At 38.0% G+C, this 21,668-nt stretch overlaps 1 protein-coding gene across 4 annotated transcripts in view; it reads right to left on the bottom strand.

Moving 5' to 3' along the window:
• Obsc (Obscurin) overlaps positions 1 to 21,668 on the bottom strand; it is a 242,466-nt gene that overhangs the window by 28,811 nt on the left and 191,987 nt on the right. For all 4 annotated transcript variants that reach the window (XM_064698377.1, XM_064698378.1, XM_064698380.1 and 1 more), the window contains 7 exons: positions 16,713 to 16,852; positions 15,358 to 15,550; positions 14,296 to 15,288; positions 13,939 to 14,240; positions 6,417 to 6,598; positions 6,178 to 6,347; positions 5,981 to 6,121 (listed from right to left, as the gene is read on the bottom strand). In XM_064698377.1, coding sequence (XP_064554447.1) covers positions 5,981 to 6,121; positions 6,178 to 6,347; positions 6,417 to 6,598; positions 13,939 to 14,240; positions 14,296 to 15,288; positions 15,358 to 15,550; positions 16,713 to 16,852 — 2,121 coding nt within the window. The remainder of the gene's footprint in view (positions 1 to 5,980; positions 6,122 to 6,177; positions 6,348 to 6,416; positions 6,599 to 13,938; positions 14,241 to 14,295; positions 15,289 to 15,357; positions 15,551 to 16,712; positions 16,853 to 21,668) is intronic.

The raw sequence follows: 21,668 nt of genomic DNA, 5'->3' as shown, positions 1-21,668 counted from the left end.
AAAATAATATAAATTATACTTATATTAAAGGCTAATAGAAAAAATGTAATTTGAAATTTAAATTAAAGAAAAAACGAAAAAGTTGAGGTATTTTCGGACGAAAATTAATCCCGAAGATACCCTCGTAGACAATTGCCTTTCAGTCTTAGCGCTATGCGCGAACATTTTCGAAAACAGATAATTTTGGTATACAAACTCATTTTTAGACCAATTCTTCCTATAGAACTTCAAAAATAAGAATTTTGTTCTTTATAAGGTTTGGATCATATAGAAACAGCATAGTGAAACTAGTAAATGCGAGTTCGGTCAAGATATATGGAGAAAAAATAACAACAGATCAGTCCTATGGCAGCCATATGACAAAGTGTTGCGATGTTTAAAGGTTACTGGATATTTGTAAGGAATATATAACTAGAACTAGCAAGTAGTTTGGCCAGGAGGTCTGTATCTAGTAGTATAACGTACTTTTCAAATAATCATTTCTATGACAGATATGTGATATAACGGTCCAATCGGACCGGGCCCGATATAAGTACTGTCTGCAACAGAAAATGGAGCAATGCAATGTATCAATACGATAGCTATAAAACTCAGAGACTATTTTACATAGAAACAGACGGACGGGCGGACAGATGGCCATTGCTATATTGATTCAGCAGTTAATGCTGATTGTTAAGAAGAGGCATCCAAATTAACGCACTGAAAAGGCTGGTGTACAGAAAAACACATCTGTTCTGTTTTGTAGTTTATTCGCAAGAGGACAAGATTAAACAAGTAAGAGGTTCTAGTCGGGAGCTCCCGACTAGGGGATACCCTGAACCCTCTTATTCTTATATACAGCAAATGCAGCTCGCGCTACGCGCAAGTTTGCTTTAGTAGTAATAAAGATAAACTTAAAAAAAAAAGTGTCCTTGGCAGGGTTCGAACTCGCAACTGACCGCATTACTTGCTGCCGCCTCTACACAGCAGCCACATAAGCCAAAAAAAAAAAATAGCTTCCTCGGCAGGCTTCGAACTCGTAACTGACCGCGCTACTTTCCGCCGCCTCTACTCAATAGCCACGCCAATAATTAAGTCTTGGTGAGAAAAAAACGTATTAAAATAGCAGCACAGAAAATAATACAATCGCAATTGCAATGCTGTTGATAGAATTCAAAGAAGACGCGCATGAATGTGTGTGTGTACATGTATACAGAAATTCTTTGAATTTGTGCTTGCTGCTGCACGTGTTTGCAGGCCAAAACACATTTTATTTCGTGGTTCTTAACCGATCTTGATGAAATTTTCAGTGGAATATCTTATTGTACTATAAAATATTCTTGTATTCTCAAAATGACAATTGCATTTAAATTGTGGCTTAATAAGATAGGCAATACAAGTTGGCTTAATAACATGATTTATAGCTTTGTGGTGGTAGCGGGGAGGTGGCGATAGCTATAAAATGAAAGATACTTGATATATATACTATTCTAGAAGCTACATGTCAAGTTTGCTGACTCTAGCTCTTATTATTTACCAAAATTGCTCGAAAACCGGATTTCGATATCGGTTTTTATCGATTACTTGGAAACGGGGCAAGCTTTCGCTTATCGGACAAACTCGATCTGCGCATGGGCTAGGAGGTCCTACAGCTAAAATTTCAAGTCTCTAGCTCTTATAGGTTCTGAGATCCTTGCGTTCATACATACGGACGGACGGACGGACGGACAGACAGACGGACATGACTAGATCGACTCGGCTATTGATGCTGATCAAGAATATATATACTTTATGGGGTCGGAGATGCTTCCTTCTGCCTGTTACATACATTTGCACAAATACATTATACCCTTTTTAACCATTTTCAATGGGTTCAGGGTATAATAAATGTTTTATTAACAGATGTCGTTTCATCGATAAGTATTATGTCATGGTTGCACAGATATAGAAAATATTGCAATACCCATCCTCAATGCAGACATGTTTACATGTTTAATTCTAACCTAAATTCTTTAAAAATTCATTATGTTTCTGCTTTGGCAATTTTTTGTCAAAACATCCTCTATCAATAAATATGTTGAAAGATATCTCAGGTTGATGTTCCCCTCTTTAACAATATGCCGTACAAAGTGTATCTTATATGTATGTTTTGCTCTCCCATAATAAAGAATTTCTAGCGAGTTGTTTTTCACCCAAATTATCGCAACATATGGCAGTTGGCGTGCTTGTTTCGCCACAGTCTATCTCTACAGTAAGTCTCCGCAACGCTACTGCCTCCTTGCATGCGGTAGATAATACTATGTACTCCGATTCTGTGATACTGAGTGCTGCCACATCAGTTCGCCAATGAGTGATTGGAAGGGCTGCGCATCCACTTTGCGAATATCCTCACTTTTACGAACATTTTGGTATCCTGCCTCCATGGGCTCGACTGCAGTCTTCCATACTTTGCCGACCGGCATATCGCGTATGTATTGCATCTGACATAAGGTGATCTCACCAACATTTTGTATTCCCGTTGGACCTCCATGTCTAGGGACAACTACAAACGTGGTACCTCGTCTGTCAGGTTTTACGACAACGTCTGAGCCACTGTCATTATATAAGCCGACGTTGGCTTCATCGTATGAGCTATCTGCCTGTGTTCGATTAACCCTCGGTATTTTTTGCACCCGTTGGTGCAAACATAATGGCTCCAGTATAACTGCCTATTGCTCATCGAATAGCACATCCCTCTTTTCGATCACATGTCCAGAGCTCGGATTAAGTAAACGATATCCTTTTGAATTTCTCGCATATCCGATCATTCGATATTCTTGTCCGTTGGCACTGAATATGCTTGCCGCTTATCTTTTTCCAAAGCTACTTCAAAAAGAGGGTTTTTTACCATTCCATGCTTCCATTGGCGTCACATTGATAAGCGCACTCGTGGGTGATCGGTTGCGCAAATAAACCGCTATGGCTATCGCCTCCGCCCATAAAGACTTTAAGCGAAAGTGTACTAGTAGGCAACGTGGTATTTTAACCAACTTATGGTCTGCCCTTTCAGCCTGCCGTTTAGCTAGTATCGCCCAATCAACGCACAGAAAGGCGGGTGTAGAGACACGTGTTTGGGCTATTGTAACTAAGTGTTTGGCTCCTCCACGTAAGCCATGATGTTTCACGAGTTGGTCACGACGATAAGGGCTGCAAATCGAAAAATTCAACAGCCGACAGTTTCTGGCCGCAAGAGTAGACCTGTGTAATCAGACAATCAAGATTACTTTAATCATATGACGGGTATTTAAGAAGTTTCTAGTAAAGTCCCTGAAAATGACCTATTTATCGTGTTGGTTGATTTTAATTTATTTTGATTTACATCTGTTGGTCATTTTTGAACGCCGAAAATTACCTTGTACTATCAGCACAGCATTACTTTATTGATTGCATGCTTCATTTTTCGGTGTTTCAAATGAATTCAATTTTTAATTTTTTGAATAGAATACGGGATCTAGTATTTGTCATCGATTACCTTAATGCTAATGTGTCCAGGTCCTCTCCTCTATCTTTTTCCGAGGATGCAACTAGCCCGCCGTTGCTTTCGCAAAGGAAACGTTTCCTTGCTTAATTAACCTATTCATGCAACTGATTAATCTTTCTCATATGACGCGGTTGGTATGAACAATTTTTTTTATAACACCCTTAATTTCCTTTTAGATGAAAGTATTCCCAGTTCAATCCCATGCTTCTTCTTAGTCACCCTAGCTTACTCCCAGGCTATCAAACCTAAAAAATAAAATGTCTAAATATTTTAAAAAGTTAAAAAAGTCTGGATTGATTGCTGCTTTAAGCTCTTGAAAATCGGACAATATTGCTAGTTGTCTGCTCAAGAAGGGTAGTGCTTCCCTTCTTCATCGATTGCTAAAACTATCTATCCCTTTAATTTTCTGTGTTTCCATCTGTTTGGAAAGAATCTTATATCATTTGTCCCCACAAAAGAGGCAAAAAGTCTGATATAACAAATTACAAGGGATACTTAAAATTTCCGCTATCCCTAAATTATTTGTGTGCGAAACAGTGACTGAGTTATGCATATTATGTTGGGGTTTTGAAATATATATTGTATTTTTTTACTATTTAATTTGTTGCTCATTTTTTTTGCCGCATGTTTCTTCATGCTCTATCCGATACAGTAAGCTATATCCATAAATCGATATACTTTTTTATAAGAATTAAAATTAAAATAAAATTAAAATTGGTGGGTTATTAAACCAAACATATTACACTGAGCTTTTAGATAGGTAAATAAAAAAAAATTTTTTTTTTTTTTTTAATGACCTTTCTTTCTTTCGTGTCATCCATGCAAGTACTTGGGAAGGCTAACTCCAAGCAACCATCAGCACAGAAAGCACCCCAGAACATAAGGAAACCGCCTGCAAAGTTTATTTTTGAGAAATAACGAGGCTCCTTTATCAAACCCCTCCACTACACCGTGTATCCATCAGAGCATCTAAGTTGAATTTTTTGTATATCAGTCACCTTGGATTTCTTTGAAATACGTGCAGTGGTCTAGCGGGACACAATGAGTCTGCAGTCATGGGCAATTTGGCTTGCCGTCTTCATATAGTTGCTAACATTATTTATTATGCGTTGCTTATCTCGGTCAGAAACTTTTGTTTTTTGGATTCTCATCTTTCTGCCATATCTTCAGGGTTCATCTTCATCTTCAAAAATGTTTTGTGACTTTTTTTGACTTATTCTTCTCCTTATCTTAATATCTAGTATGCAACTCCGCATTTTTGCTGTTAATAACATGTTATGTTAGTTTGAATTAAATATCGATATCGATACATAGCACACTCCTTCCATGCTTCTTTTACAATATTCAAAACTAGCAACACATGTAGACCTAAATCATTTTCTTCCCTCCGCAGTACAACAATGGCCAGGATCGTATTGAATCTGTTCAGAACCAATTTCTGCTTTTTGCATTACGAGGTTTAAATTAGGACCTCAATCTTCGGTTGCCATCCTACTCCAGCAGGCTTCTTCTTCTTGATCTACCGCCGTTAACCAACCGTTGGACAATGCTCGGTGTTGTCTTCCTACATAAGTTGATTGTTGGAGACATAGCTTGTTTTTTTCTGTTAGGGCGTCTTCAATTCTCTGTCAACGTGCACAACTGATTACGCAATTACAATAGTTTGTATTCCGTTCTCTCCCCCGAACACGTTATAAATTTTCCCCATCTGGTCGGTGATTTCCCATCACTATCTTTTTGTTCTATCTACCTAACAGTCTATATATCTAGTATAAATTTCTTTACTTTGTTAACAACTTGTTTGTTTCTTTTTTCCTATTTATTGTATTTTCTTAACTAATATAGTAAATTAATATTATTTTTAATATTTTCTTAAGAACACTATTTTCTCTACTTACACCCTTCTTCTTAGCTGTAGGCTCTAATAGCGTTACTGACGGGCAAATAAAACACCTCCATCGGTCGGTGATGCTATTGTGTTTTCCAACTAGGTTTTTAGCATTTAATTTTTATAATGTGACGTATTGAATAATTAAGAAGTCACTCGTTTTTGTCTACCATTAATAAATAAATACGCTTTCTATCACTGTCAAATATTATACAGTTCCAATCGTCCGCGTGGTGGCGGTCAACATTATATATTAACCAAACAGCAAATACAAGGCGGTTATTCCGATTTTCTTACTGATAAAGCTTTTTTTATAACTTCACCATTTTAATCATATGCACAGTGGTGGGAACAACACCGATTTATAACTTCTGGTTAGCGTAAGTCCCTGGTGTTAAAGATTAGAGATTTCATTAATGGCGGCATTTCCGACCAAAAAATGTATACTCTTGCTTGAACGTAATCAATTTAGAATTGCAAATCTGTGTTCTTGGCGAAAATGATGTATTATTGTTACTATTATATGCAACGTTTCTTTTATAGACTTTGTAACATTCGTAAAATATTTAATATATTGTAACAATGAAACTTACTGAGGAGGTTGGGCCAATCCGTCGTGTGGTGGCCGTTCAATATCAAAGTCCTTTGGGAAGTAAGGTGAAGTATCTGGTCTAAAGTCAGTACCTGGAGGCAAATAGGTGTATGTTTTCACAGGGTCTGGTATAAGATTTTGCCTAGTGAATGAAACGATTTTAGCAGTATAGTAAACATAAAAATATTGTATATATACCTAAATGTTTGAGTGTACGGACTAGGGTCGCTTACGCCAAACTTGTTTTCTACGCGTATTCTAAACTTATAATCCCTAAACGGTTCAAGGTTTTTAATATCAAGTGCACAACTACGGATTCCAGTTCTTAATGTATGCCAATCACCATCTGGTAAGTCCAGTCTTTCGACCTATTTTTATCAAAAATAAGTATATTATTTAAGCACTCGTAAGATAAGATGATGTATATAACAACTTACCTGATATGTGACAGGATAGCGAGGGGTTAATGGTAACGACGGATTCCAGGATAATAGAAGACGCCGATCTGTCATTCTTGAGATAATAGGACCTTCCGGTAGAGGAGGTGGAGCACCGGTTTTTTTATACTGTTTAAAGTCTGTGTACTGCTCTCCTAAAGGACGTTGATGCGAATCTATTACTATTAAAATTACAAAAAAGAAAATACTTATTAAATTGTATATTTGTGATTTCGTATATATTAGCATTTTAATTTACTGTCAAAAAGATAAACCATACAGAAAACTTTCAATAAAAACAAACAGCAAACTTGCTATAAAGTGATAGTTGGAGTACCCAGATATCATTAGCCTAGATTCGACTTGCCGTTACAAAAATTCAAACTTTTTTTCTATATGTTCATGACCAAAAACACACAAACGCTCGGCTATTTTGTTATAGCGGACACGAGGCGTCCGCGACGATTGATGAACATGAACAAAATCTTGTACGGCCGTCGACTCCCAGTCGGCCGGATATGTTAAGTCTTCCATAACAAAAGCCGTATATTATTTAAGCGACACCGCTCACAACGGTGCTATCGAGATCCCTTCCCAATTTTGGATACATAAAAGAACCCGATGACTCATGGAAAACTTCATGCTCATGAATACTCACTTTCCTAATCTTTATTCGACTAACGTTCAACACACACACACCTGTGGTTACCAGGCTCAGTTGATGTATGATTTCCTGTATAAAAGCAACTTCAAATGGGCTATAAATAGTTTGAAGCTCTATTAGTCCGCAATTGCATTTAATGCTGACCTTGCATTTCCGCAAGTGTCGCAATGCCTCGGCTAGTAAATCCGCTTATTTGGTGCTATTTCAACGCACGCTTCGGCCGTCCGATCTTTGATGCCCTCTCACAAGAATTAAGACCGTACTTAAATCCTGTTGTTCCCGGGTCAACTTTAGCTGTACGTGTCTGCACCTTAATCAGAGTAAGACCGCGACAAGAGTCAATACAATAGAAGAGCCAGATGTCATGATATGAAAGGCTAAGAAGTCGAAGCGGATTTCATCTTGTTGATGTACTTCTGATTGGCTTCGCTCAGTTGGTGCAAGAAGGGTATTCTTAAAACTGTCCGGTGTTCTGTAATATTTAAAACGAGTGAGGTGGCAAGACCTGGAGCTCGCTTTGGGAGTCCGTTTCGATTAACAAATCTTGTCCCAAAATGTAACCAGATATCTGCGTTTCACCCTTGCCGGGTTCTCGCCATCATCTGTCGCTACTATCTCCTGCTGTTCGGATTTGTCGGTAACTTCTTTTACTTTGTTCTTGCCATACCAGAATCTAGATGATGGGAAAGATTTTACTACCTCATGCTGTATGTCAGCTTATTTTGGAAGGTCGCAATGTATTGCATTCACAACATCTCGTTTTATGCAAAACTTTAGTGACTCGAAGGTTTTAATTTTGTCCGTAAAGTATATTGTGTGGTGCACGTTTGGTCAAACAGAAGGAAGGTGCGTTTGAACGGGAATCTTTCAAAATTATCTGGTTCCTAAACAGTATAGTGTTTTTTCTGAGGCCTTAATTTACGAGAGTGAGATTTCGCTACGAATGGTGGCTGCAGTCGACTCTGCATCGTCTTGCAGCGCATTCAAATAGCTGTCACATAATTTTCCTTCCTCGGCTAATTAATCATTTTAGCATTAGATTCACCGATCATTCTTTCCACCTCTTGAGTTTCGAATTTGTGTTTCTGTCTGCCGTCGAACGTGATCTCCGCCTAACGAAGGTCGCAAGTCCATAAGCAAAGGCGTGTGTCGTTAGATCAAACGGCTTCTTAAAGTCTGGGTAACGAAGCATAACGTCCTCTGAGGATAATATACTTCGCAATCTCTTAAGGGCATCTCGCTGTGTACTGTTAAAATTTATTGGAATTTTTTTTGATATTTGCTTGCTAAAATAACCATTCTCCCTTCTGTGAGAGGCCTTCCAATTGCTCCGAAATTCTAAATAAAGCACCTGTAGAAGCTAGATAGTCGTAAAAATGACCTAAATGAGAACAAGCTGTCAGGTTCTAAAAACTCTTCGTTCATTCAATTTCTGAGAAAATTATGATATCGACAACGTAAACATAGCCAATCGCTCTTTGGAATATGCTGCCCGCGTTTTTTAGTGCTTGATATAAATATACTATTCTTGCAGCTACATGTCAAGTTTGGTGACTCTAGCTCTTAAAATTTAGAGATTTGTTCAAAAAGCGCGATATCGATTACTTGGAAACGGGGTAACTAAGCGATTATCGGAGGACCTCCATTTCAAGTCTATAGCTCTTATAGGTTCTGATATCCTTGCGTTCATACTTACGGACGGACGGACAGACAGATAGACATGGCTAGATTGACTCGGCTATTGATGCTGAATATGAATATATATATATATTGGTTCGGAAATGCTTCCTTCTGCCTGTTACATACATTTGCACAAATACAATATACCCATTTTAAATGGGTTCAGGGTATAAAAAGCCATAATGAGCAAAGTATGTGGTCGTGGTTTCTATTGATGACAAGAATGCTCTAGTTAGAAGTGTCTGGCCTAGAGATGCCCTCGCGCATGCTCTCGCTCCCTTTCTCTTTATGCAAAATATAACTAACTATTTAAATATGCGAAAGGTTTTAACAAGCATTATTAAACAAATTATTATTTCATTTAATGTGTAGCTGGGAAAAGCTGGACTGCTAATATCTTGATCCGTGTACAACTACTAAAGTAAAAAGCAATGCCCATTACGATGTGCGAACGGTAGCGGATATTGAAGGTCATTCGAATACTTCGACAATTTACGATAAGATGAAATTATGGCGATATATAGATAACAATGAGGATGTATGTCCGTCCGTATATATGCATGCGACGATCTTAAAACATATAAGAGCTAGTGAGAAATTTGAAATTTGGACGTAGCTCTTCCTAGTGCTCGCGTAGTTTGTTTGCGGTCATCGATAACTTGGCTCGATTCCAAGCAATCACTAAAAACCGATATCCTATTCTTGTTTTTGAACGCACCTCTTCGGTTCTAAGAGCTAGAATAACCAAATTTTACATTTAGCTTCTTAAATAGTATATCCTGATCAAGTATAAGTTATTTTATAGCTATCTCTTCTCCACGCCTCCACTCCATCGATATAAATCAAATAAATAAATCAATTGGAAACAACCAAATCAATTGAAGAAAGAAGTTGGAGAATGGATGCCCTTATGCAAATAGAAAGACACATCCTTATTCAGCTCCCCAGTGATAACGTGCATTTCAGCCTTCAACGACTAGCAACTTGAGACGAAGCTCATTTAAGGCACATTCTAGGTGTTCTACTTCCCACACAAAGCACGGAAGTCCAGGGGCAGATGTTGCGTCTGTTGGTGATGTTGATAATGGTGTGGTAGTTGGAACTGCAGGTTGAGTTGACATTTCATTGCTTTTGGAGTTAATAATGTTGCAGCTCTTCTCTGATTCTACTGATGATATTGTTGATGCTGATGTCGCTATTGCGGCTGATGACGTTGACGCTGCATTAAATCGGAGCACTCTGACTCAACTGTACGGTACGTTTACTGTTTACTCAGTTTGGGCTGTTTTTTAAGGAGATGTTACACTTTTTGGCAGTATAGCAAGGTTGCCCCATATTAAGGCAGCGATAGCATTATGGAATGTGAACGTTGAAATATTCAAATGTACTTTTAGATGGCATCTGTTTTTTAATGGCGAACAGACATGTTTCTTATTGTTTTTATACCCTTGAAGAGAGATATCATAATTTTTTCATGAAATGTGTAATGCATACAAGGAGACATCTCCGACCTCATAAAGTATATGTATTCTAGATCAGCATCAACAGCCGAGTTGATATAGCCATGTCCGTCTCTCTGTTTCTATGCAAACTTGTCTGTGAGTTTTAAAACAGTGGTCTTGAAAATTTGCATAGGTCCGCACTATTCTCACGATCACCAAAAAGGAAATGTCTACAAGGGTATTAAATATACGGCGTGCCGAAGGTATCCTTATTTTTGCATTAATTTTTTTTTAAGCACAGGCGTGTAAAAACTAATATTTTAAAATGAATTTTCTTAAAAGCTGTTATTTGTCGGTTATTTTTGTTTAATCGTGAGTCTATGCTTGTGACTTTTGTAATTAATCATATAAATTAAACAATTTCTGAATTTGTGTTTTGTTCATTTTTATTTGTGCGCTTGCTCTAGTAGCTCTGTGGGTAAGCTGCTTGCTGCTGCTTTTGTTACAGTAGTAACTTCCTATTCATGGATCATAAAATTTTCTGCTTCAAACACTTTGCCAACGGCAGATTACGGCAAATCAATTAAGCACACAAATATGGCTACGCGATTCTGTTGTTTCCGTAGGACTAGTGGGAGAAATTACCGCCCTCTATAATTGTTACACTATATTTGCGATCCGTGTTGGTAGGTTGATGTCGTTGGGTGTCTATCCAGCAGATGACCGACTGCAAATATAAAGCCCACAACTCCGATCACGCAGCAGCTCATCTCTTTTGCTATTCCGGTAGCTGTGAGACCTTATACAGCTGATCTTCTATGGGCACAAGTTCGGTTCCCGAATATAAATCGGTACGGAAAAAACAGACTGGTTATGGTTATCCGAGTCGTCAGCCGCTCCTACAGAGCGACAGCAACAACTAAATTTATGATTTCTCATCGGATACTAAAGAAAAAAATTCAAGCCAATGTATAGTGTACAAATTACAATTTGCATTTCAAGGGATATTTCATCCCTCAAAATAAGTGTGCTACATGAAAAACTTACAAACATCTGTTGTATAGGGTTTAAGACCGAACTCTTAATAGTAAATGAATACAAAGCTAAAAAGAAAATTCTTTCTGGGATTTTAATACCGACTCCATCTAGAGGCGCTACAACTTTAGTTGCTGCGTCCAGAAAATAACTTCCCCTCTATTGGCTACATGCATGTTAAGAGTTTTTAAATTTAAATAAGCTAATTTTTTTATTTTTCTTTCAATTACAGGTGTGATGAAGTATGCCATGTCGGAGGAGGAGGAGTACTTATTGCTCCTTCGTCGGAACACATTAAGATATCATCTCGGATTTCAAGTTTGTGGTTGTACAAGTATAATTTGGTAGAATTTGCGCTTTTATATATTGCCTCACTATCTAATATGTCTATTTATCTAAGCCATCTTAGCCCTATTAAATCTAGATCCTCCCTGCTTTCCAATAATGACGTCTTGGTCTTTCTTGGCGACTTCAGTCATCCAGATGTTGTCCTTGTCATTGGATTCAACCTTTCTGTTGCATTCTACCATGTATGAATTTATTGATGATCAACATGAGTTGTCTTTCTTACAGGTTAATCTGGTTAATCGAAACTCAAGAGACAGATCTGTTGATTTGATTTTTGTGTTGGATTATTTCAGCAGCTTTGTGCACAGGATTAAACAGATTTATGTCCCGGTATCTATGAATGAATTAAAACCGACGGATCGAATAAATAAAGCTCAACGATCTTATTCTGCAAGTCGACTGGTCCCCAATGTTCAATTGTGCAGACATTGATGTGGCCATTAAATTATTTTATTGGATACTACTTTGATTAGCTAACGAAATCTGACAGGCCTCCCTGGTTTTAAAAGGATATGATAAATTAAGTCGAAATGTAATAAACCGTGCTATGCAGTTGCCATATTAAAATTTTCTACGCAAAATTTCATATCCCACCGTCGCCGTTGGCTCCTTTCGGGCATTGCCGATCTGTTAGCAGACTTTTTGCAAGCTAAACTGATGGTCTACCCGCTTGTGTGCTTAGGTCCCCTGCTGCAGCGCTTTGTAATCTATCTTACAACTTTTTGTGTTGTTTGTTAACACTTCATCTTTCCCTGCCACATCGGGTATCATTTCTCTCCATAAAATGGGAGTAAATCTGATGTTCGAAACTATTTCCAAATCATTCTTTGAGAATAGTAACATCAAAACTGAAACATTTATGCGGCTCTATTATTTTAGCATCCTAGCATGGGTTCATTAACATTGTTGATTATATTTCCCTAGTCATTAATGGTATTAAGAATCGAATTAAGACTATCATCATTTATGAAGGTTTTAATTTAGCTTTCAATCCTTATTTCTACCAAAGTTGTGCCTTTTCGCTATCCCGGGCAATATTCTCAGAGTATTTGAGTAAAAGAATTCAAAAGGTTCTTTCTTTCAGAAATTTATATTCAGAATGTAGCTAGGTTACCTCTGCGGTGTTCCAAGGTAATCATCTTGGCCCGCTACTCTTCACACTTTTTATCAAAGACCTTTCCTCGATATTGCGTTAGTCTTGAGTACTATTGTATGCCAATGATGTAAAGAATGCCTTTCATTATTAGTGGTTATCGAAACTGTTGCAAATGTAAGGCTTTCTTTAGAAAATCTCCCCAAATGGTTTCTTACACACTCGACAGCTTACCGTGTTGAACGTGCTAACAGTACCGGCAAGGATGTCATTCTTGATCATATACTTCAATTTGACTCTCGTGTTACAACCGTCGCTAATACGCCTAATATTATTATGCGATATTTCAGGGAGTTTGAGGATCCGTACACGGCTATTATTAGGTATGCCTCATGTGTCTAGTCGCCTTTCGGGATCTTTTGCAAAGATTACATTAAGCATCACACTCTATTCTACTCAGAATGTTCTCTTGCTCGTATAAAATCTTCTATTCTAGACAATTAACAAGCATATTAAGTTTCACGACAGTTGGGCGAGAGTTGGGATGCAGCACGTTGCATCGGGGTTCGCGCGAATGTTGATAGGTGGACACATGCAGCCCATCAAATAATCTGCATTCGTGTGGTACGTATTTTTATTTTCAACATTAGAAGCTGCATCAGATGTTGCCCTCCAGTCGTATCTCATTTATTTTTCTGGCCAGTGATCTAGGGACGCATGAAAGTTTCACTCCCATCTGCATCAGCCATACCCCCTGGCGTGCACCAGCCACACGCGGTCAATCAAATTTGCGAAGGCGTACCACAACATTAAGTAAATGCCGCTCTAATAGATAAAGTGTTCTTAGGCAGAGCCAGACACACAGCACCCCCGCGTCGCTCCTGCTAGAACTAAAACCTTGTCGCTTTTTTTCTACTCTCAGACTACACCGAAACTTAATAAAAACAAAATATAATACAAAACAAATCTGCGTTGTTAACAAATAAAAAATGGACGGAATCACAAATGCAAAATCGCAATTAAATATTTTTAATTCTGTTTTCTGTAGAGGTCATCTAAAGATTAATTGCCGATAAACTTAGAGGATTGGATCGAGTTTATTTGAAATATTTGATAGCTAGCACTTTTTTAACGAAGTCTTAGTATGTAGCTTTTCATATGCCTAATAATGACCATATAAATGTTGTAGTATTCAAATCCGTGTTTACCTTTTTTTTTCATACATTTTATTTAAATATTACTCAATATACATACACTTACCATCATAAAGTAGCTCGGCATTACAGACTTCCTCGCCATAGGGGTTGTATATGCGACAGGAATAGCGTCCCACATCGGCTTCCGTAACATTTTTGATAGTTAAACGTAAAAGACCATTAGACTCTTTTTCTGCTTCAATTTTTTCAGATGGAAATAGTTTTTGATCATTTTTAAACCATTCCACCTCTGGTTCCGGATAACCTACTGCACAAGCAGTAAACTTCGCTGTCATACCTTCGTATACATCACAATCTCCAATTTTCTTAAGAAATACTGGTGCTTCAGACCGCATGTGCTTTTTACTAAAAAAATTGAAGTTTAGATCCATGAGAAATATTCATCAATAAAAATACTTACAGTTCATTAACAACTTCTAAGCGACCTTGGGTAATATCTTTCCCTTCCTTATTGGAGGCAATGCATTTATATTCACCTATATCAGCCGCTTGACAATCATTGACTATAAGTAGGTGATGATCTCCATCATTTTTAATAGCGTATTTTTCCGACACCTCTATTGGCTTATTTTGAAAGAACCATGTAAGTTCTGGATATGGGACACCAGAAACAGTGACTGGAATTTTGGCGTTGTTTCCAAAAACTTGTTGTTGATCCGATATTTTTTGGGTAAATATTGGTGGCTTGTAAACTTTTCTTACATTTGCATTACACAAAGATGAATCCTCTCCTAAGGGGTTAGCTAACAGACAAGAATAATTACCCGAGTCTGAGGTTTTAACAGGTTTTATATTTAGACCGACGTGTTTGCCATCGCAAGTCATTAACAAGCGGTCGCTTGGGTGTAAAAGAACTCCATCCTTGGACCACATTACCTCTGGCATTGGATTTGCTATAAACGGTGCAGATAATATGAGCTCTTCTCCTTCGTCTGCATTCACATCCCTTAAACCTGAAACGAATTGTGGGGCTTCTTCTGTAGATGTTTCGTCCGTTTTTGGAGAAATATACAGTTTTGCCTTGGAGGAGGTTGATCCTTCTGGATTTTTAGCAATAACCTCATATAATCCGGAATCTGATGGAATTGTTTTATCTAATATTAAGCTGAAAGTACTGTCAGGGTTTTCCACAATAGCAATATGTTTGTTTTCAGGCAATATTTCATGACCGTTGTGAAACCATTGAAGAGTTGGTTTTGGGCTTCCCATAACCTTTACATCCATTTTGACAGGAAATCCTTCAACACTTGCTGCATCTTGTAGCTCGGCAATGAATGTAGGCTTTGATTCTTTGGCAAGTATTTCCACTTTTGCGGCGCCTTCTTCTTCGCCTTCCTTATTTATAATCATACATTTATATATTCCAGCATCGTTTGCATCGACAGAATCAACACTGGATTTAAATTGAATATGTAAATAAAAAAATGCATTTGAAAATAATAATTTATTCGAAACAGCTTACCTCAAGCCGATTTGTCCATTGGGATTATTAATAAAATTAATGTTTGAACTAGGGCGTAGAAGCATACCATCCTTATACCACTTTACTTCGGGGGCAGGAAAGCCAATGACTTGAGCGGTTAGTTTCAATGGTTCTCCCACAATGATAGACTGGTTTTCAATGGGCTTCAGAAATTTCGGATGCATTTCTTTTGCTGTAAGAGGAAACTAAAGTTATTAAAATAATAATTACTTAAACGGAAGCACTAAGAGTGCAACCTTGCTTTTTGATTGATTGACCAAGTAACAAAAACAATACTTATATCGTTAAGTTTTTTTTTTTGTAAAGATTTTTTTATACTCAGTTCACTGCATAGCTTTGAAATCTACTTGGACCCCGGCATTTACATTTTATGTGTGCATGTGCATTCATGCCAATCAAAACATTAGTCAAGAACCAGCTATTTTTTTTCAATGAGTGAGAAAATAACGAGATGCCATGACTATGGTAGACTTATTTGCACATGCTGTACACTTATTCAAATGATCTCATATGTATGGTTTTGTACAGTCAGATAACATTAGAAGAATCTGATTTATAAATTTTAAAAGGTCCCCTTAACGGTTTGTTGAATTCTATGAAAATCTGTAACTTAAAAATTCAAAAACTTAAAAGCTATATTTCGGCAAGGGTATTTAACAGTCGCATGTCATTAAATAATTAAATCTTTAGGAATTGAATTTTATGGTGACATTTGAGCTAAGCCCTGTAAAAGACCGTGCCAGTCGTCCAAAGAGTGAGAGCGAGGCAAACTCTGCACATGCATACACACAAATGTATTTGGGCTGTAAGGATTTAAGACTAACATATGTACATATATTAAGAAAAAGCATCAGCCGCAGCGACTTTGACCGCTGAGCGAAATGCAGCTTCATACTGAACGTTCGGCTTTCGAGGCCGGCGTTCGGCTGACACTCTCAGCAGTCTTACTCTATCTGGGCACGCTAAAATGGGTGCAAGCACCCATGGGGCTCACTCGTTGCGATTTATCGTGTTTCGATTATTCTGCTGTTTGACATATCTATGCATTGTATAGTTAGTGGTGACGCCATATTATTTAATTCTGGCTTTACTGTATAGTGGGAATACTCGATCCCTTATACAATGCCATACGTGCAAACGTGAGTAACAAATAGAAAGATTGCAACTCTTTGCTCTGTAATTTCTGATAGTATGAAATATGAAATGACGAATCGAGTGGCAGTGAAATAATGAAAAAAATAAAAATTTTTGAATAACAAAAAACTTTTACAATGTGTCAGATCTCGTCCCTGGGTTAAATCGAGTCCAAATAATTAATTAAAATAAATATTTACGTTTCACAGCAACTGCGCACAATGCTACTTTTTGTCCATGTGGATTAGAAATTACTAATTTGTAGGCACCAGAGTCGTTTGGTTGACATTTTTCGATTTCCAATTTTACCATTCCTTCCGGTGTTGATGATAATTTTATTCTGTGAAGTAAACAAGAAGAAATGAGAAATATTAAATACGTTGTTAAAATTGTGTTTTTGTATTTGTGTTTCGTCTCTCTAAATTTTAGTGGTGATCACTAATTGAGCAGATAAATGACACTATCCAGCAAATACTGTCTTTTTCTGAAATTTGTTTGCTCATCGGTTTTAGTATTTTTTTCATACGATTTCGCTTCATAGCCATAACATACGAATATCAGCCCGCTTAAAAAAATCTACATACATATACAAGTTACGCCGAGAAACCGGATGCCGTCGCTACAAAGTAGCTGCCTTGCCCATATTTGTTGACTCTGCATTGCTGCCGGTCAACGGACACAGCGACGAAATCCGATGCCGCGCAAAAAGTGAAAATAAAAAGTGCAGCTGAGCGAGTTAGACTTAACTCAAAATAAAAAAAACCCCCAGCTGAACTTAAGCTGAGCGAGCAAAAATAAAAAACTCAACTCAAAACAATAAGTAAAACCCCAGCGGAACTAAAGCTGAGCGAGTAACAAAACAAAAAACAAAACAAAACAACACAACAGCATCGCCGGTCAGCAACACCTCAACAACTCACCACAAAGGAAATGGGATCTCTGATTGTAGACACAGGACAAAGTAAATAAATTTTTTGATTTTTAAACCTCTATATCGACTAACGGGAAGATTAAAAAACGAGAAAGAAGGGCTATCTTCGGCTTCATAGCGATTTGCCCGTATTTAAGAAGCACAGGGAAAATAGTAAATGCCGAGTATGGTTAAGATATCTTGCAAAAAACAAAAAAGTTTACCATACAACAACTTAATTTTCGACCGATCGTTCCTATGGCAGCTATATGATATAGTAGTCCGATGTACTTAAGATTATAAATGGAGGGAGCATAGTAAAATAAAAGCCGTGGTTGGTCACGATATCTTGATAAACAAAAATGTTTTCCATACAACAACTGAATTTTCGACCGATCGTTCCTACGGCAGCTATATGATATAGTGGACCGATGTTGATAGGATTTTGCTGTTGATACTGAGAATGGATATAAATACTTTATGGGGTGGGAGATGTCTCCTTCTATGCGTTACACATTTCACGCCAAAATAAAAATATCCTCTGCAAGGGTATACAAATATTTAAATAAAAAGAAAATTATAATAACTGTGTTTCTGTCAGTTGTTGAGTCCGGACAAATAAAAAGATTTAAAAAATGTCCTTTACTTTTGTCATTTAATGTCTTTCAGCAGTCACGAAGAACTTATATCCAGTTATAGGGAACTAAAGTTAGCCTAGAAAAAATCAAAAATGAAGACTAAAACTGTCGCAGAAATTTTAGAAATTGCCGTCAGGTCTGCACGCGGAGCACAGGCACGCACATTTTACGAAAAAATTCGTCAGCTAACATAACAGGTTCAAAGCGCAAGAATATCTGTCCCAGAGGTTGAAGTTTATCAACCTATAACCGTTATAGCCTTTAGATATCGTAAAGTCTATCCCGGAATTTGACGGAAGGCAGGAAAATTACGAATCGTGGAGACATGCAACGCTGCCTACGAAATTTTTAAACGGGTAGTTCTGCTGCTAAGTCAGTGGTGATAAGTTTATGTAGACGACGTAATTATCTTCTCTGAAACAAAAGAAGACCATAAGTAAGGACATCGATTCGGTCCCTAAAAGGCTTAATGATGCAGGTATGCGAGTCTCCGAGGAGAAGTCCAAGTTCTTTTAAAAAAGAGTGGAATATTTGGGATCCATCGTATACAGGGACGGGATAAAGACCTTACCTGAAAAGGTGCAAACAATCTTAAATTTCCCAGCCCCACGCTCGCTTTTTGACCTAAGATCATTTTTAGGTCTTGCGAGCTACTATCGTTGCTTTACTTAAGATAACGCCAAGCCCCTCACGGACGCGCTAAAAGGCGAATATGGGAAAATCAGTAAAAACCACTCAAGAAAAGTGGAAAACAAACTAAGCCAGAACCAGTTACATACCTTTTCAAGGCTTAAAAGTATCTGGGCTTCGGAGGATGTTCAATTAACTTACCCCGATTTAAAAAAATCATTCGACCTAACCACTGATGCCTTCTGTTATGGTCTAGGAGCTGTTCTATCCCAGAACGGCTGCCCAATCACGATGATTTCACGCACGTTGCATGACATCGAACAAAACTTTGCGACAAGCGAGAGGGGGCTGCTCGCCATCGTTTGGCCACTCAAAAGGCTTAGAAACTATTTTTATGGGGTCAGGCATCTAAATATCTTCACAGACCACCAACCACTTACGTTCGCGGTGTCCGATAAGAATTCTAACGCCAAGATAAAACGTTAGAATGCGTTCATCGATGAGCATAATGCGAATCTGATCTACAAACCGGGGAAAGAATACTTTGTGGCGGATGCCTTATCACGCCAGCTAGTAAACACTTTAGAAGATATCCCATACTCGGACGTAGCCCCCTGCCACAATGAGGAATCACTCAATACACAATAGAAACAATTGACAAGTCAGTTAACTGTTTCCGTAACCAGATTGTAATATAAGAAATTTATTTATTTTATCGAAAAAATCAGACATATAATTAGATTCTCCGAATGCGACACGCTATGGAAAACTTTGTTGGGCGCAGTAAGGGTCGATGTAGCTAACGCAATTCAATGCGAGCTACCGATATTGGCATTCATCCAACACAAACTGGTCTAAACATTTCCTTCGACAACATTTAAACACTGCAAATTCCTTGTCACAGACATTACCGACCCTTCCGAACAGAGGGAGATAGCAATCACTGAACACAACCGCGCACATCGCTCCGCCCAAGAGGACGTGAAACAAGTCTTAAGAGACTATTTCTTTCCAACAATGGATAGGCTAGCCTCGGAAGTAGCACTAAGTTGCAGAACCTGTTCGATGTCAAAATACAATCGCCACCCGATCAAACAAGACCTTGGACAGACACCTGTCAAAACCAACACTGGAGAAATAATCCACGTCGACGTATTCTCAATAGGTAGAAAGTCCTTTCTCACCTGTATCGCTAAATTTTCGAAACTCGCCATAGTACAACCGATAGAATCGCGAGCAATAGTGGATATAAAATTTCCAATCTTGCAATTGGTTAACCTTTTCCCTAAAATTGCCACAACCTACTGCGATAACGAGAAATCGTTAAACTCCGAGACTTTAACAACTTTAACATGCACTTTGTAAATACACCCTCACTACACAGCACATCAAATGGGCAAGTCGAAAGGTTCCATAGCACCCGCACCGAAATAGCTCGGTGTATAAAGATCGATAAAAAATGGACTTCACGGTGGAATTGATACTTATGGCCACAATAAAGTACAATCGTACAGTACACTCGGTAACAAATAAAAAGCTATCGAAGTAATTCACTCCGCTCCCGCCAATGTGGAGAGGGACATAAGCGAAAGAATCCAAAAGTCACAGGAAAAGACCCTAGAACAAGCGAATAGAAATCGCGAATATAAAACCTACCAAGTAAACGACAAGGTATGGTTAAAACAAAACAAACGCCTGGGTAATAAACTAACACCCCTATGTTCTGAGGAAGTGGTAGAGGCTGACCTCAGGACGACCGTTCTAATCAAAGCGAGGGTGGTCCAAAAGGACAATATTAGATAAGAAAATTTAATAATCATGGCTTAGGCTTTAAGAATTAGAAAAAAATTAGTTACTTAACTTAATCCACAAAGGTGAAGAAACAATTTTGGCAAAAAATCGGATCGCAATAACTGATTTACAGAACTTGCAATTTTCAATTACTCTCGCTAAAGCGAATCTTGTTGCTCCCGTTATCTTAGTCGATATTGACTTAAGGGAAATGGCCATTGATCACCTCACAAATAGTAGTCTAGCTTTTCAAAATAACGATTTACTGTACTTTTTAATCAAGTATCCTAAGCCCAAGTTAGTTTGTAGGAAGGTTACTGTCTACCCCGTACAGCATAGAGGAGTTTCTCTGGACTTGGAGGACGACACTGTTGCTGACTGCGGAGCCCACATCATGGCTATAAATCAGGTAAATAAACCAATTTGTATTGCACAATTTTAATGGAATTGACTTTTTGAGAATACACAAATATTCTATAGCACAATAAGATCGACTGTTGAAAATTTCATCAATATCGGTTAAGAAACACAGAAGTTATTAAAGAAAACGTGTGGTTGTATGTACATTGGCAGCCCACGTCACACAAATTCACGCTTTGGGCATATGCTGCTATTTTAATTGGTTTTTCAGTATTCATAAGTTGTTGGTTTGGTTGTTGAGTAGAGGCGGCGGCAAGTCTAATGCGAGTTCAAATTCTATCGAGGGAAGTTTTTTTGTGGTTTTTAATTTAAATGGGGCACAAAGAACATGGAGAGAAAAATGTTGAAGAAAAACTAAGAGTAATGCAAGAACAAGTGCATAGTGTGAGAATACATAATGCACCAGAGGTAGTGGTGTATAAACCAGCCAAAATCTTGGGTGACGTCATTTGTAATGATCCATTAGATATAGTGAAATCAATACCGCAATTTGATGGCAACCAAGAAATTTATGTTTCTTGACGGCAAGCTGCAACTGAAGCATATTACATTTTTAGACCGTTGCAATTATTCGCAACAAGATTGGCGGACCGGCAGACCCAACACTAGCATCTTTTGACTGGAAGGCGACTTGCCTTTGACTCTTCGTCACTTAGTCTTAGCTCAGAGGACCAGTCTATGCGGAGCCATCAAAAAATGAATCACAGAACTCAAGAGCAAATAAGTGATCAAAGCTATGAGATCAGGGCTCAGTCACAAGCTACAGC

The sequence above is a fragment of the Drosophila montana genome, unplaced genomic scaffold (genome assembly GCF_035044405.1).
Source record: "Drosophila montana isolate Dmon_TW-CO22-7 unplaced genomic scaffold, ASM3504440v1 contig_599_1, whole genome shotgun sequence".
NCBI lineage: Eukaryota > Metazoa > Arthropoda > Insecta > Diptera > Drosophilidae > Drosophila > Drosophila montana.
Note: the sequence above shows the minus strand (reverse complement) of the source record. Positions and strands in the feature narration are given on the sequence as shown.